We start from the raw sequence: 16,689 nt of genomic DNA, 5'->3' as shown, positions 1-16,689 counted from the left end.
AGTCTCCCTCCAGGAAAGGATTGGGTCCCCTTCCCAGTGAGGTCGGGTGTTGGAAAGCTCCCAGTTCAACAGCTGCTTTTGCAAGTGGACGCTTACCCATGAAAAGGAGATATAGTGAAAGACAAAAGGTCTGCAGTGGCAGCGAATCCTCTGGCCTAACAGCCCAGCACAGAAATTGTATGCTCAGGAGGGAGAGAGTGGGAGCGAGGCATGGGCCCAGCCCCTCACCCCCAGCCAAAATCTTGTGGTATCTCTGCACTTCCAAGAGAAAGCCCCTCAGCTAAGAGGCAGCAGCAAACTGCACCCTTCCCTCTCCTCTTCCTCCCAGCCACATCCTTTGTGTCTTAACTATTCTCATTAAAATACCTTAGGCAACAAATAGGAGAAAATTTCATGAGAGAAATAAAAAAAACCAAAAAGTCCTAACCTCCAACAACTCATTGTTCTCCACAGCTACCTGAAAGGAGGTTGTAGTCAGGTTGTAGTCGGTCTCTTCTCCCAGGCAACTAGCAACAGGACAAGAGGACATAGGCTCCAACTGTGCCTGTGGAGTTTCATGTTGGACATCAGGAAGGTGGTAAGGCATTGGAATGGACTTACCAGGAATATGGTGGAATTGCCATCTTTGGAGGTGTTCAAGGAACAGCTGGATGTGGGACTTGGTGCTATGGTTTGTTGGTGTGGTGGTGTTCAGTCAAGGGTTCCTGATCTTGGAGGCCTTTTCCAGCAATAACAATTCTGTGATTCTCTCCTCCAGGTGGGTTTGAGATGGTTAAGTTTTCACTTTGTCTTGCCTCTGTTTTTGTCTCTCTCTGCCACCTGCTCTCTGCTGCCTGTCCTTGTGTCCTCTCTGCACACTCCCCACTGCACACATGCCCTCCTGGCTATGCACTTGCTGCTGTGTGCACACTGACCACATGCACCCACTCTTGCTTTCCCTCTCCCTGCATGCCTGCTCTCTCTGCACTGCGGATTCTGGAGCTTTCCTTCACTCAGTCTCTGTGTGCTACACTGCCTGGGTCTCGCTCTCTCTTCTGCTTCCTGTGCCTCTTTCCCACTCTACCTTGCTTGTTCTGAATCAGTCTTTCTGTCCCTCCTGTCCCTCTGCCCCATCTTGTTTCCTCTATTTTCAGCATGTATCCATCCATTCATGCAGGTTTAGGAAGTCAGTGTGGGATTTATATGTACTTCTTTGCCATTCTTAGGTGTTTTGAGATTATTTAAAATGAAAAGTGCAGCAGTAAAATGAAGGCTTATAGTTTTAGAAGTAATATAGTCAAGTACTGACATATATTCAGTGTTAGCATATAATCATTATAAATTTACGAAGAAGTAGGTTTTTTCCATTTATGCATTCATGCATGATTTAGTCATACATTATATAATTGTGCTGTACGTCCACTGTTTCTAAGTAATTGGACAAACATAAATGTAGTTTTAGGAGCTTCCTAATTTGTATTTATTTTCACTTGTTTATTAATTTTAGATTTATGCTTGATAGATTAGATGGTGAAAGATGTGCATAATTCTGCTGATAATTTTCCTCAAAATAATAAACACTTTCTCATTTCTGTATTCACTTGTTAATAAAAAAATTTTTACCAAATTGAGGAAGCAAGTGATTTCAGAGGTAACATTATAATTCTGTCATCAGATCTTATCCTGTGCATAGGGCTTGTCTTTCAAACATAAATCAGTTCTGGTCAGAGGACTTAATGAGATGAATTAATCGTAGAGCAGCTGCTTAAAAACAGTATTACTAGTATTTTAAATCTTGCACTTCTGTTTTAAAGTTTTTTTCTTTTATTAATGTGGCTGTTAGAAAGAAAATGGTCTTAATACTTCAGGAAGAAGAAATGGTTTCTAGAGTTTTAAAGATGTGTCATGCACACTCTTGTAGTGTTTTATTTTTACTTTCATTTATTACTTTTATTTTTACACTGTTTCACCAGAGAAGGAACTATCAATTGAATTATGGAGGCCCGAATGCTGCCTCCTCTGGTATCAGACTGCTGTTTCTTGTCAGGTAAAACTGGGTCTTCATTGTCCAGGAGTTTAGCGACTGGTGTCAGCTGGGCTGCCCTCCCACCTCCAAAAGGACTAATTTTTTCATATGCCCTCCAAAAGGACTACTTTCATACCTAGTGTCAAAATGTGGTGCTTCTGGACTGACCACAAGCCTGTCTAAAATATACTATTTAAAGAGAAAAGTGATTCTTTATTATGTTATTGCTACTTTACACTTTCATTTTGAGTTGAAATACTCATAAATAAGTAAATGTTTCAAAAGCATCAGAGTGGGGCAACACTTCTTGCAAACCCAAATGCATTGCTGTCATCAGTCTCTCGATATAAAGTTGGTGTAGGACTTCAGCAATGATTGACAGCCAAGTAAAGTCTGAATAACCAGACTGAAGAGATGTAAAGTGGAGAACTCTAATTTAATCTTCATGAAAGAGTTCAGCTGGTATTTGGGGTCATGTCTCTGGATGTGTTGTATCATGCTGCTAAATATTTGGAAGCCATTTTACCATAATTCTGTATAATTACTTTAAAACATAAGATTAATGTATATTAGGAAAATACTGTTTAATATGTTAAAAAATGAGATATCTTCTAAATGCCAGTGATGTTGGAAATTTGCCTTCTATAATTTGAATTTCACACTGTTTCTCCTTTCCACCACTTAACTGCTCAACTTCGTTTCCTCTTCACAGCATTTCTGTTAGCAGTCTTTTTTTCCTCTCCCATACAGGCCCTCTCTCCTTCCCTTTTTTCTCTGCTCCTTATCATTAGCCTCCTTCCCTCACTTTTTCAGTCTCCCTTTCACTTTTTTATTTCTTCAGTTGCCTGTCTTCATCCTACTAAATTAGGACAGATTATATGAAGAACCTTCTCAGAGGGTGTTGGAGTCAGCTGGAAAACTCTTGCACTCCAGCCCTGCTAAGTCTTGGCCTTAGGGACCATAGATATCAAAGTCAATGTCTGTAATCACCAATCCATCAATTACTGAAAACTCTCTTTGTACCTGTGACACTGCTAACTCTTGTCCAGCCCCTTTTGTAAGCACTATCAGTTTTGTAAAAACTTTGCAGCTAAGATGATGATTATCTTAATTATCTTGAATGCCAAAGTTAGTATATAATCATTTAACCTTTCAGTAACCTTTCTCAATGGAAACTTTACTTTTTTGGCCTTATCAAGCAATCATGTAGCTGTCTGTCTTTATCAACTTAGACTTTTTCATATATTCATAGACTTATTCATATATTTATGTGTGTTGCATTTGGGTGATGTCTTAGGAATGACCTGTGCTCATATGCAAGAAAGCTCTTTAAGAACTGTGTAAAATACAACCTTAATTAACTAAGTTTATTTAGTTAGTTTTGCTTCTGCTTGTAATCCTGGGATTTTTTTTCACCTGGCTACCAGGTTGCTGCATGTTGTAGCTGGAGGCATCTTTCCTGTTTGCTACTCACTGTCCTTTCATGAGAAAAATTACTCAAGAGTCATGGTGATCCTAATATGTAGCCAAAGCTGCCTCAGTCAATAGAGCAGACTCCTAATAGCTGTAATTGAAAAAAAAAGCATTGTTTAATCACAGATTATATCAAATATAGTTCTCATAACACCTTGTTAGCCAGATATTTTTACTTCAGAAATCCTGTCTTTCTGAACTGCATGTGTTTGTCTGTGCACAGCATCTTCAGAAAAGGAGTAGTTTTCACAAATAGCAACAGTGTAAATTTGTGACTATTTTTTAGAGAGTGTGTACTGTGTACCATTGCAATGCAGACAAGTCCATTAAAAAGCATAGATATTTAATTGTTGGTTATCATGTGGGTTACAAATTAAATTCATGAAGTGAAGACCATGAATGATTGAAATTGTCTGGAGTCTTACATTTTTTGTACTGGGTCTTTTAATTTCAAAAACTAAAAAAATGCTGAGCAACTGAGCTTAAGCAATAGAACTTAATAAGACAATAGACTATATTACACAAATGTTTAAGTAGCAGAAACAGAATCAGACTATTTTCTATTCTTATATTAAAAAAACCCTTCTTTCTGAAATGCTGAGACTTTTGTTTAGTCTTTTTTTTTTTGCTTAACTGCTTAGTAGTCTGTTATTATAGAACATGTCTCCTTGTTACTCTTACCAATTGCTTACAGAGGAAGAAGAAATTATTAAATATTGCACTATATTAGTATAAGAATTTTTTAATGGAATCACGGGAGACATTGCTGCCCAGATACTACATTTTGGTGGACCTTGTAGTTAAAGACCTGGGAGAGGAAGGGTTATCTACAACTTGAGTGAGTTTATTATGGCTTAGTGATTTGCTGATTGATTTCATTTGCTGTCAGTTAAGGCTCTCTTAATGTCAAGCTTTCTTTGCATAATGCCTTGAAATAAAGACTGATGAAGATTTTTCAGATTGATGCTGCTTATATAAACTGACCCTGATTTGCCCTTCTGCATGACAATATAAGTGACAGCAGTTAGACAAAAATATAGTAGTGAGTATGCAACTTAAGGATTAAGAAAAATACAGTAAACCTTTCAGAATATAAAACCAGGCATAAAAAACAGGCTGTTCTCTTATTTCCACATTTATCATGTAATGAAGAAGTAGACTGGGGTAGCATTCCAAATGCTATACAACTGAGGTGAAATTTGAAGACAGTAAGTTTTGCAAGGATTGAAAGTTAAGGTATTTTGTTTTACCAGATTGTAACAATTGGTGACTAATTAATTTTGGTGGGGGGTTTTGTTGAGAATTTTGGTGGTGTTTTGTTGTTAGTGGGGTTTGGTTTTTGGTTTGTTTTTTTTTTTTTTTTTTGGTAGAAAGGGTTGTATAAATTTCGGGTTATAAATACACGTATGTTATTACCTGAAAATTTTATTTTTTACATTGTTATTTTGTGGGAATCATAGCAAGTTATTTTGAAGCTGTTGTCTTGATTTTTCATCTGCTGAATTGATTGCTTGTCTGGTGACATGTGTTGGTAGTATCCTAGGATCACAAACTCCAACATTATATTGGACTGTGAAAAGCACAAATTCTTGGATTCATAATATCTATGCTATAGGTGTCCAGGACTAATGTGATTTAAGGAGGGCACTCAATACTTGTCCATTGCAGTACCCAATTTCATTATATGATTTTAGAACTCTGCTTTCATTATGGTCTTGTCTCTCATTTTTGAACTCTGCCTGTTAAATGCAAAAAGGTGGTAAGAAATTAGGGGGTGAGGAGAGACTAGAGACAGCTGGAGAGTGCTCTAATTAATGGAAATAAGATGAATGTGTAACTATTGTGTAAACCTGAATAATAAGGATACACAGATTGCATGTTGGCAAGTTTACATGTAAAGGATTGGATCTTCTATGGTTTTTAAGAATATAATATCCATGGAATGATGAAAATTTGTTTATCCTCCTGGAATTTTGATAGAACTTGAGATTCCTCTGGATTGTTTCAACATCAGGATCTGTTTTGGTAAAAGGGCAGTTCTAAACTAAAGATCAGGAGAGAAAAATAATCCCTACCACCTGTGTGGGCAAACTTATGATGTACATTTAATGCCTGAAGACTATTTTAGTTTTGATTTTTCTCTGTTAAGTGGCAGATTGTTTGTTCTTTTCCACTACCAGCACCCATTGGTGGATCCTCGTCTTTCTCTTCATCTTAATTGAAAAATACTAAAGGGAAAAGATCTGCCATTGCCACAGTGTATAGTGCTAGATTTTCCCTCCATCCAGTTTTCCAATCTCAGATATTTTGGTTTTTGGTTAGTATTGTGCAAGTGAAAAATTACAAGTTGAAGTTTATATTCTCAAGTTTTTACACATGCTTGCAAAGACCACAGGACTGGGTTTTGAGCAAAGATTCCCCTACATGTCAAAATGTGATGTTTGCCTGGACCTTGGAAAAGGTCACTGTCCTAGATGCTCAATTTTTTCTGTCTTATTCCATATGAGACTTGCCGCAAATTTTACTCCTTTGGGAAATAGACTGTGGGATTGAATAAACCTTTTATGCCTAGAGGGCACATAGAATAGCAGTAAGCTGGTTGTCCCTGCTTAGAAACAGATTTGGCAGGGAAAAGGACAAAAAAAAATAAGAGTATAAGAAGCAGTGCTAAAATGTCTTCAGAAGTTTTCCCAGGCTTCACCATTGTAATTGACAGATGCTCTGAAAATAGTAGAAATCATCTATAGTTTCTGGAGTTTGTAAGCTATGGAAATGATTTCTGTTACCAACATTCATAGGCACACTTACTCATAAATTACCTAACTGCAAGTAGTGGCCCAACTGTGAGAAATGGATTAAGGAAATAGTGGTGAATTAACATCAGAAGTAGTTTGAAAAATGCTACTCTCTTGGGTCTTTTTAAGTTAGGATGGCCTAAGTTAATTTAGGCCTTTCAGTTAGGATCCGTGGATAAGAGCCATCTGCCTTTGTTTATCCACCATTAAGGTCGCCACTCAAGTACATGATACTGTGATGCCAGTCATTACCCAATTCAGTAGAAAGATTAGAAAGGGCCTTCTCAATCTCATTACAACACCCCATGACATGGGATGTTTTACTTCTGATTCTATTACTAAAGAATACTTTATGCTTTCTAGGCAAACTTACCTCAACATTGCCTATCCTTAGTTTTCTCCTTTCATAGTTGCTATAAGCATCCAGTTTTATAAACAGAATTGAGAAAGTCACTTTATCTCTTATGCTTCTAAGGAATTGGATCTAGCTGTTGACTCTTGGCAAGACCCGGGAAATGGCCATACTTGCCAGGCTCCCAGCCTAATAATCCAAATCACATTCTGCAGTCTTATCATAAGTTCCCACTTACTGAAAATGCACTTGGTGCATTTGCTGAAGACAAAGCAGAAAATCATGTCTTCCAAAATACTACCTAGAGGGCTCATCTGGTAGCAACATATTGTTTGTCTGAGTGAGGACAACAAGAGCTCTGCCATCACAAAAGTTAGTGTCTTCTTCTTATTCTTATTTGTTAAAGAAACTTCCCAGTCTGGCCATTCATGAGGCTCTGGCAGTGACAGTTCCCAACGTCAGAGACTTTCACTGTTGGGAGTGAAGCCCCTTCACAGTGGGTGGCTCCAGTGAGCTGATGGGTGCCCTGCTTGACTCCTCACACAGCCCACCCTCACATGCGCTCAGAACAGTTTCCGTGGAAATCATACTTTACCATAGCCTTCTGAGATGACATGGCAGGGTGGGTTGGCTAGCGGAGAGCAGTGGATATTGTTTGCTGTTAAAGAAACTTCCCAGTCTGGCCATTCATGAGGCTCTGGCAGTGACAGTTCCCAACGTCAGAGACTTTCACTGTTGGGAGTGAAGCCCCTTCACAGTGGGTGGCTCCAGTGAGCTGATGGGTGCCCTGCTTGACTCCTCACACAGCCCACCCTCACATGCGCTCAGAACAGTTTCCTCACAGGTCCCAGGTGCCCCATAGCAGATGTCTCGGTCCATAAAGCCATTTATTCACAGTGCAGTAACACAGAAACAGCTTGAGCTGGTCCCTCTGGAGCAGGACCCCCAGCAAAGGAACCCCAGATCTTTTACATCCTCAGTCTCCCCACAGGCAAATCTTGCTCTTCCTCCTGAGTTTTTAGCTTCTGTCCCCACTCTCTGTTTCCATCCACCTAGATGGTGTCACCAATCTTCATCTCCTTTGTTATCCCAAAGATAGGCAGTTGCCAGCTCCTGATATGTCTGTCAGTGTCCATTCACCTGGCTGCTGTCATCCATATTCAGACTCCTTGTTATCCTGAAATTTGGCAGTTCACAGGCTCCCACCCAGAGCTCAGATTACATCTCAATCTGTAGCTTGCCTGTCCAGCTACCTGGACCAGATGTATCAGCCAGCTCTTTAAACCAAAGTTGTTGTTGTTCCAAGTGAAAAACATTCATACTTAGCTTCTTGACCTCAAAGACCAGACTTCAGTATAGTGGAGTCTCATTCATCCACCAATTTTAGTGTGTGTTGGTTGGGATATATACCTTTCTGAGCTGAGCTAATCTCTCATATGACAAATGCCAAAAAGACAGACAAACACAATCACTTTTTCCCAACAAGAGTTTTCTTCACAACCCATTGTTGTAGAACTAAATACTCAGAGATGATAGGGATAATTTTATTTGATCTTCCTCAGATTATGGTGGTTAAAAGCAAACTTTGTGAAAAAATATTTTATGTATATAATACTAACCTTTAAGGATAGCAAATTTTCAAGCTCAGTGATGATGCCACTTCTGTCAGACATTTACTTTGGAAAGAGGGTTGCTAATGTTTGTGCTCATCGTGAGGTTTGGTATATTAGGTGTACTGTGTTCTTTAGATTTCCTCCTCATGTTTTGGAACAAAAGCTGTTGTCACTGAAATTTCTAATAAAACATTTTCATAGCATAAATTAAGTCTCAAAAGCAAGTGGACTACTGCTTTTTCCTGTACTGCCATCATGAATTTGTGTAATTAATTGGAAGCCAAAATGAAAAAGTTAATTTGCAATCCAACCAAACAGGTATACTTCAGAATTTCCTTGCAAAACTACAAAATATTGCTTTATGTAGGATTAAATACTTATGTTGAATTAAAATGCAGTGCTACCATGAGCATTCTTAAGAAAAACAGAAGAAATTAAGCAAGTGTTTCACATAACTTCACACAGTTTTCTAGCCCCTAGGCTCTTTAGACTTGGGCATTCACCTAAAATCTGGTACAAGGATTTGGACTCAGTAGTGAGTATTAATGTGTGAGTCATACAATCACAGTTGTCATATTGACTAAACCTTGATCTCTCCTAGTAAATGGCAACTAGATCATATACTATGCTCCGCTTTTTGTGTGGAAAATAAAAAGTGGATTCATTTCCCCCTTCTATCCAAATGTAAAATATTTAATTCACTTTGAAAATGTTTTAATATACAATTTTAAAGCTGCTTCTTGTGGCCAGAAGGGAATAATCTATACTACTTCATAGCTCTAGCCAAAATATTTAAGGAAATGTCTATATGAGCTCAAATTTTTTTCTCTTGGAGTCAGCGACAGGCTTTTTCTACAGCAGTTAAAACTAAGTCAGTATTTTTTTTCACAAGCATATTTCTTTTCTAAAAGTAATTGAAATTGGTCTTAGTTAAGAGAGCACTGTTTAAAACCAATGAAAAATAATATTCTAATTTTCAGTAAACTACTATGTTAGCAAATAGTTGAATTAGTTACTTATGATGGACAGTTTGTGGACAGCATTTCAAAGAGCAGAAGAGTTTTTCAGATCTCACGTTTACCTCACATTTACATTCCATGTGAAGTTGTTTTAGATTTTTCTACTTCGCAATCTGATAGCTTAACATCTGCTTTTGTCCCCTTCTTGAAATGCTCTCCTACACATTTACCTATAGTAAATCAATAGATTTTAGGCACTTAAGGCTTAGTGTTTAGGTAACATTTATTTATAAAAATGGTTTTGTTTATATTATATATCCATATGTAAGATATGAGGAATAATATGTCATTTTAAGGAATGAGAAAATGAGACTATGCTTTTTAAAATTTAATTTAGTAACTTATATTCGGTTATGGGAAACAGAATTCTATACTTTAACATTTGTATGTTTTTTTCTGGTTCCAAGATATCATTTCAATAGGCCAAAAGCAATACCATCAAGATTCAGACAACTTGTATTTCACTTGACATTTCACCTGAATTTTGATGGGAAGTTTTGCTCTCTTCTTTCTCCTCAACACTGAATGTGTGATGGGATACCATTATGTTTTGTAGTAAGACTGCATCTGGACTTTTCTGTAGTGACTGTTGCTGTTTGGCTCTTCTCATCAGTGATAATGCATTATGCTCGCATTAGGTAGATTTTCATGCTCACTTAAATGAAGGCTTTATAGTTGCGTCAGTGACTACCCTTCTCTCTCTCTCTTTCATCCCTGTCTAGAATATACACTGCAAAAGAAGCTGATATACACTGAGAAGAAGACAGGATACCAGCCTGAAACTTCTTTCAGTTTCCATTTCTTTCTCACTAAAACCACTTCCTTGAAAAATTCTAACCTTTCCTCATAAACTTAAATATTCATTTTGAATCAAGACTCTAAGAGGATGGGAAGAGTGGTAGCATTTTCCCCATTTGTAGCTTAAACTACAAATTCTTTGGGGCCAAAATTGTTTCTCCTTTACATTTTGCATGCAACTGTGCTTGACTTTGTGCAATAGACAGTGAGAATGGTCTTTGCATATAAACATTATTGGCCTATAAAAACTGGTATTTCCTTAATTTTGTTAAGTGACAATTTTCTTGCATATTCCAGAGTTATTTCTAAATAGTCAAGGCTGCAGGTAACTAGCTCCTTTGCTATAAAATTCTCAGGATGCTTTCTGCCTGGTCATACCAACTAAACACATTTGTCATAATTTATCAGTTTCTAAAAGATCAAGGTAATTTCTGAAAGTCTTACACTTTGGAATAATTTTCATGGCAATTGTTGTTATGCCCATCCACTGTGGTTTCCAGTAGAAGCACTTTCTCTTCCGTCGCTGTCAATTTCAATGCTCCCTTTTCAATTTCTTGTAGGAAGTCATGTCATTACCTCTTGCAGAGAATCTAGCCTTTTATTTAGAGCTTCATTCCCTTGGGCTATCTGCTGAGACCTACAGGGTAAAGTAATTGTTATTGAAGCAAAGGGGATAGAGTTAGGCCCCGTGTGTGGCACTGAGTCAGCTTTTGTTGGGGGAAAAAAAAAGTTGTAACAAAACTGACCTGCTTTTTGGCACATTTAAATTGTGCATGCCACGCTTGAATGGAACTGAACAAAAAGTTTAGTGTTGAAATGAGATACAAGGAGAATAGATCATTAAAGAAGTGCCAAACAGCTGCAAAAGTGCAATTTTGCTGAATGCAGTTTCCCTTGAGGTTTTCCCCCCATTCCAGAGAAGCTGCTGTATTTATATCCTTCACTGATGCCACTAGATGTTTTGGACTATGGGTCAAGGCATCCACGATGGGTTTTCAAATGCTCAAATGTATGGGGAAAATTTATTGCAATAATTTCTTCTCAAAATATACCTCTTTTAAAGATACAATAATTATCCTGAAATCTTGTTTCTCAAAACAAAAACTTATTGATGTATGTTTTGTTTTCTGGACTCATTTTAATGAATCTTATTTATGTTAGTTCAAAGCATGGCAGTAATGACACACATACAGAACCCCATTCCACGGAGTTTTGCTTTCTACCAGTTGTTTTTGCCCGAATTCCACTTCCAATTCCAGTTCCACTTCCACTCTGTACCAGGAATGAAATTCTCAGTCTTTTCAAATTCTTGTGTGAGAAGTTTGTTAATTTAGTTAAGCAGTGTTAATCTTTCATTCTTCTGAAGTTCATTCATTATTCCTTCTCTTGTTCTTTTTTATCTTTTTGTATACATAGTCCTGTGGTAATTTGTCATGTGCTTACACTGTGTTTAGTTGAATAATTCCTGAAAGAAGGGCCAAGCAATCAAACATGAATTACAACTTTTCTGTACATCTCTGATTTTTAAAGTATGTTATATAAAGTAGATGGTCTTGTTATTCTGACTGCTCCATCTGATGTTACAAAGTCAATGCTTATATTGTCAGGCTGTTAGTCTTTTTGACACCTTTTAATAAGAATCAATTCAGCACAGTAAACCTTCCTTTAGGTTTATTTCTTTTGAACATGAGATGCAGTTCTAGGATAAGAGCATGCCAAATAAGTCCTGAAATAATGTAATAGCACTGATATGAAAATAAACTGATTTTTAATAATTTAGTATTTTATTTGTAACTTTAGAATAGTGGAAAACTTTATATGGAAATTTTCATTCACTACAATTTGTAACTCATAATCCAAATAATTTTTTAAACTCTGTTCTCAATATCCAAACACTAGGAAAGAGATTGCTGTAAAAAAACATTCAGCATCTGATTATTTATTCTTTTTGTTTTTGATTATTGTGAAGCAATTATGTACAATTTTTGCTCTTAAAATTGACAATTCTAGGTAAATTTCAGTCACTGGATTTGTGTTCAATCTCTAGGATGACTTTGTACTAACCACTGAATTTGCTTGAGGTTGGAAAGGACCTCTGATGGTCCTTTGGTCCAAGCCCCTTGCACAAGCAGGGAGGAACATCTAGAGCCTGTAATGTTTAAAATCAGTATTCTTCAACTCCTGGTTGAACCAAACACAAATCCAAAAACAATTGTTTCTGTGACCTCCTCAATTAAGTCTTGTCCCCACTAACTTTCCTACAATACTCATCTAAAAATGATTTAAATTTTCAGAATGGGTTGCAGTAATATTGGTTCCTGTATGTCTGGGGATTACTTGTGTCTTGCCTTTCTGAACAGAAATAATTTTCTGGTGTGTGTTCTTGAAACGTTTTGTGTGTAACTGAAGACAAATTTTTGTTGTTTTATGGTCTGTTCTCAGTTTTAATGTCACACTATTACCAGCACATTCAAAACGAGAAGTGCTTGCAGACCATGCAAATGTGTATAAATGCCAAATTTTATGTTTTCAAAATTAATCAGGAGTGTTGCTGAAACATCTTATTGTTATGTATACTTAAAAACTATATATACATCTTACTGCTATGTGTACTTAAAAACAAAAGAAAGCACTTGTTAGCAGGAGCGGAAGAAATTTCTGCAGAGCCAGATTTGCATTCTGGAAGATTTTGTCATCTGACTTTCTTGATCACAGAACAGTTTCCAGAGCTGCAGATATATTTGTATCTGTAAAGTTCAAATAGGGATCTTATTTGAAGTTCTGAACTCCTATACAGATACCTTTAAGGTGTAGGTGACCGATATTATAACTTGCATGTGCCCAGGTTCTGTACCTATTCCTTGTGTATCAGGCTTTCCAGTAAGGGTAACTTTTGTATTGTTGAAGACAGATCTCTCAGTCTATGACTGACATAAGTTTCTTAAAATCATTTGTGCCTTCCAGGGGCACATCTGAAAACCCAATATACTTGCCCTTCCCCAGATGGCATTTAGAATAAGTATTCTTCATGCTCATGCCGCCCCTGGAAGTCCCAAAAATAATTTAGGCAAGAAAGGCCTAAACTAACTCAAACTCTTTGCTAGGTAGTTGGGATATACTGGAGGGGATGTGTACATACAGGTGCATAAATGCCATCTTCCGCATTTGTAAGGACCCATTAGTAACTGCAAAACTACTTTCTTCTGGGCTAAAAAGAAATCTAAGCTATTTTAAAAAATTGCTACGTGTGAAAATAGAAGTTTGTGAATACATTTTTTCCTAGACTTAAAATTTTCAAATTTATTAAATGAGAGAACAAATTAAATATCTGTGTAGGTCAGCAAGGAATTAAAAATGCTGTTTCAGATAACTGCATGGTCTTAGAGTACCTGTAGAAATGTAGGATGAAGCTGTATAACTTAGTGGCTTCACTAGCTTTGTAGTAGCAGAGGTAAAAGGACGAAGTTAAGGAAATGTCTCTACATTCTAGTTCAGTGAAACCTTTAAATATCACGTGTGAAAGGAACACATGAGATTCTTTCTATGAGATTTAAAACACAGCTTGTTAAGTAATGGGTCACAGGCCCAAGTAATTGTCCTATTTTAACACGTCTGATTTTTAGTATGTGGGCTGTTGCCATTTGAAGACTCTCAGGCAGTATGATGTGGAGTGAGATATATCCCCACTCCTTCTTGGTATTGTTTCTGAATAGATGCAGCATTTTAGTTGTGTTAAATGTGAAATTAAGAAATTTAAAAGCAGGACTAGAGCTGACAGTGGCAGGCTTACAGAGCTATGTGATTACACTACCGGGGTTAGAACCATAGCATTTAAAACATATTGGATATTTTTTTTCTGATAAGAAAAGATATGGTGGTTGACTTGCCGTGGCAATTTTCTACACTTCACAATAAAATAGCTTGATAGATTTCAGTGGTTACCTTTATTTTGAAAAGCAGCAGTGTGTTTGAGAACAAGGAAAGGAAAACAGTTAAAACTTTAGTGAATGTCTGGTTGTGGTACAATAGTTTGTAAGTCTGTACTACAGACATATTCAGAAGGCCAATTTCATTTTATCTGTTATATGTTCTTACAGTTGCAGCTTGCTATGGCTCATTTCAAAGGGGAAAACTGTAACTTACAAAATGTGATTAACCAGTTGTAAAGACCAATAATCTCAAAAATGTTAGACTATTTAGAATATATAAAGTTACCACTATTGTCAAATCATTTGTTCTCTCTTGTGCTGATAACTTTATTATCAGTCTGATCAGTATTACACGATTGGGACATTCTTACGCTATATACATGAAAACAATTATATTTTCCTAGCTATACTGTAATTAGATTATTTGCTTCCAGAGATCTGTAGTTTTACCCTATTTCATTTGTTTCTGACAAATTAATTTTCTTAACATTAAGTGGGAGGACTCATTTTGAAAGTATAAAAAATCACCTAAAATTGTGTAGTGATTCTTTATAAACAAATTGAATGTTCACTGAGTTTTGTAGTTAAATAAAATAAAAAATAGTATCAACTGTTCAATGCAGTACTGCATGTTTGAAAATAGCTCACTTTGTAATTGGGCTGCACAGTCATTTGCTTTTCCTCAAAGCTATCAATATTTCAGATTTTTGAAGAAGTACAAAATCTCATGTTAGACCGTTGGCTAAGTCCTTACTTACAACCTAAGTGCCTGGTTTACAACTTTTGTTCAGTTTTTCCAATTAATAAAAATTAGATCTTCTGTAATGATGCATGCTACTTGGCATTTGCTTTACTTTTTTAAAGGCTGTGATTCAAAGCTTCATGGAAGTCTACCAACTTGCAGTTTCCAGAGTTGAAGTATTAGTGACAGAAACAGAATCTTTTCAGCTTGACGTTGTAGCCCTAAAGTCCAGGCTTCAAACAGCTAGTCTTCATAAAAGGGACCTTACAAATGGTAAGTCTTCTTTTCAAGCAATTTCTGTCTTTTCAATGTGGCTTCTTACGCAGCTTCTCCCTTCATGCTGTATAGTTTCTGTAGGGGAAATACAGTAATATTTATGTATCAATGTAATAGAGCAATAAAACCAGTGTGAATAGAAACTTTCTGAAGAGAAATTGAATGGTAAAAGTTAACACAGGGTTTAATTTTTACTATTGTATCTTCTACAAGAACCTGTTCACATACTGGAAAAGTACACATTGTGAATTTTACCAGCACAGTAACAGTTTGGAATATTAAATTTGTTAAATAAATGCAGCAAAACTTTGGACCTGAAGAATTTTACATCTAGAGATGTTGTATGTTAAACCAGAATGTTAGTAGCTTCATGTAATCAAAGTGTTTCTTGGGAGATCTGAGTTATTTTTAGACAATTGTGGTTATGAATAATCCTTCTCAGTAAACTTACAAAGTTAATTTCAGGAATAATTTCTGGTCTAAAAATGTTGTTGCCCACAAAGTGCTTTGATTTGTTTAAGGGTAATAAGGTGGGTCTTCAGATTTGAGATCTCTCTCTAGGGGAATTACTAAATGCAGATTTATTTGTGTCATACAGTCTGGAGGCCAGGCACATAAACTGTCATAAATATGTAGCCAAGTATCTCTAGAGTGAAACTGTGTAGGATGTGCAACTTATATACACTCAGTGTATTTCTCCCCCATCTCTTCTTAGTTTTCCACAGAGGATAAAGGAGAAGGCTTTGGAGTTCATTTTATTGGTGGTGGTGGTGGTGGTTGTTGTTGTTCTTCTTCTTCTTCTTCTTCCCTTCCTACTGTCTTTTCTTTTAATCTTGTGTAGTAAATGGCCATAAAGAATATGAGTATTGTTTGTCTTTCTTTTTGAAACAGGAGATCTGTAAGAAGAGAGCTGTCACAATGAAAATGACACAAACACTGTAGTAAACATATAGTGAAAGGCTGTGACTGTGGCTTTGGCTTTGGTTGTTTCCAACAGAATTATATTAATTTCTCATCCTACTTCTAACAGCACAATGGGAAATTACTGCAAATATAAACTCTATTAATCAGTGCTGAATTTGAGTTTTAACATCTTGAGGTCACAATTGTTGAATGAAAACTTTGTTTATTTCTGATTACACAACCTTTCTAAGAAATGAAATGACTTCACTGAAATTGCTTTTTTCCTCTTCCAACCAGACTCTTTTGATGTCTTCTGCTACGTTTATGTGTGTCCTGCTGAGGCTGTGCCCAATGTAATTGGACTTCTCCTTTGCCTGTTGTGGTTGTATTTGTTGTTTAAATCAAGATGACCGCTTGTTTAGTAAAGATTGGGAAGTCTGCCAAACTTGCAGCAAGGTTTGCTTTCATTTGCATTGAGAGCTTTTAACAAAGATTATGCTAGTCCTGTCTGTGAAGAGCTTTGCAGTGGCCTGATACATTACAGTGAAAACCAGCTCTCCAGTGTTTGTGTAAATGCAGTGTTTTTTAAGTAGTTTGTATCTGCATGCAGTGCCAGTGTAAGGATGATACTATTTGCTTTGTGGAGGGATCTCTTAGACCTCTGGGGAGAACAGTAGTTCTTCCCTTAGATGAAGTTTAATTTGAATCTAGGCCTAAGCATTAATATGAAATGTTTTAAAATTTTAATGTAAAAGTGAAAACATTCAGAATGAGAGTCTCAAGT

General features: G+C 36.6%; 1 protein-coding gene across 1 annotated transcript in view; it reads left to right on the top strand.

Annotated features, from left to right (window-relative positions):
- Positions 1-16,315, top strand: part of CCDC171 (coiled-coil domain containing 171) — a 135,818-nt gene extending 119,503 nt beyond the window's left edge. Inside the window, 2 exon segments of the mRNA XM_031056875.1 lie at positions 14,849-14,999; positions 16,203-16,315. Coding sequence (XP_030912735.1) covers positions 14,849-14,999; positions 16,203-16,315 — 264 coding nt within the window.
- Positions 16,316-16,689: the final 374 nt, after the last annotated feature.

The sequence above is a fragment of the Geospiza fortis genome, unplaced genomic scaffold (assembly GCF_000277835.1).
Source record: "Geospiza fortis unplaced genomic scaffold, GeoFor_1.0 scaffold12, whole genome shotgun sequence".
Classification (NCBI taxonomy): Eukaryota; Metazoa; Chordata; class Aves; order Passeriformes; family Thraupidae; genus Geospiza; species Geospiza fortis.
The sequence above is the reverse complement of the archived record's forward strand: the minus strand, read 5'-3'. Positions and strand labels throughout refer to the sequence as shown.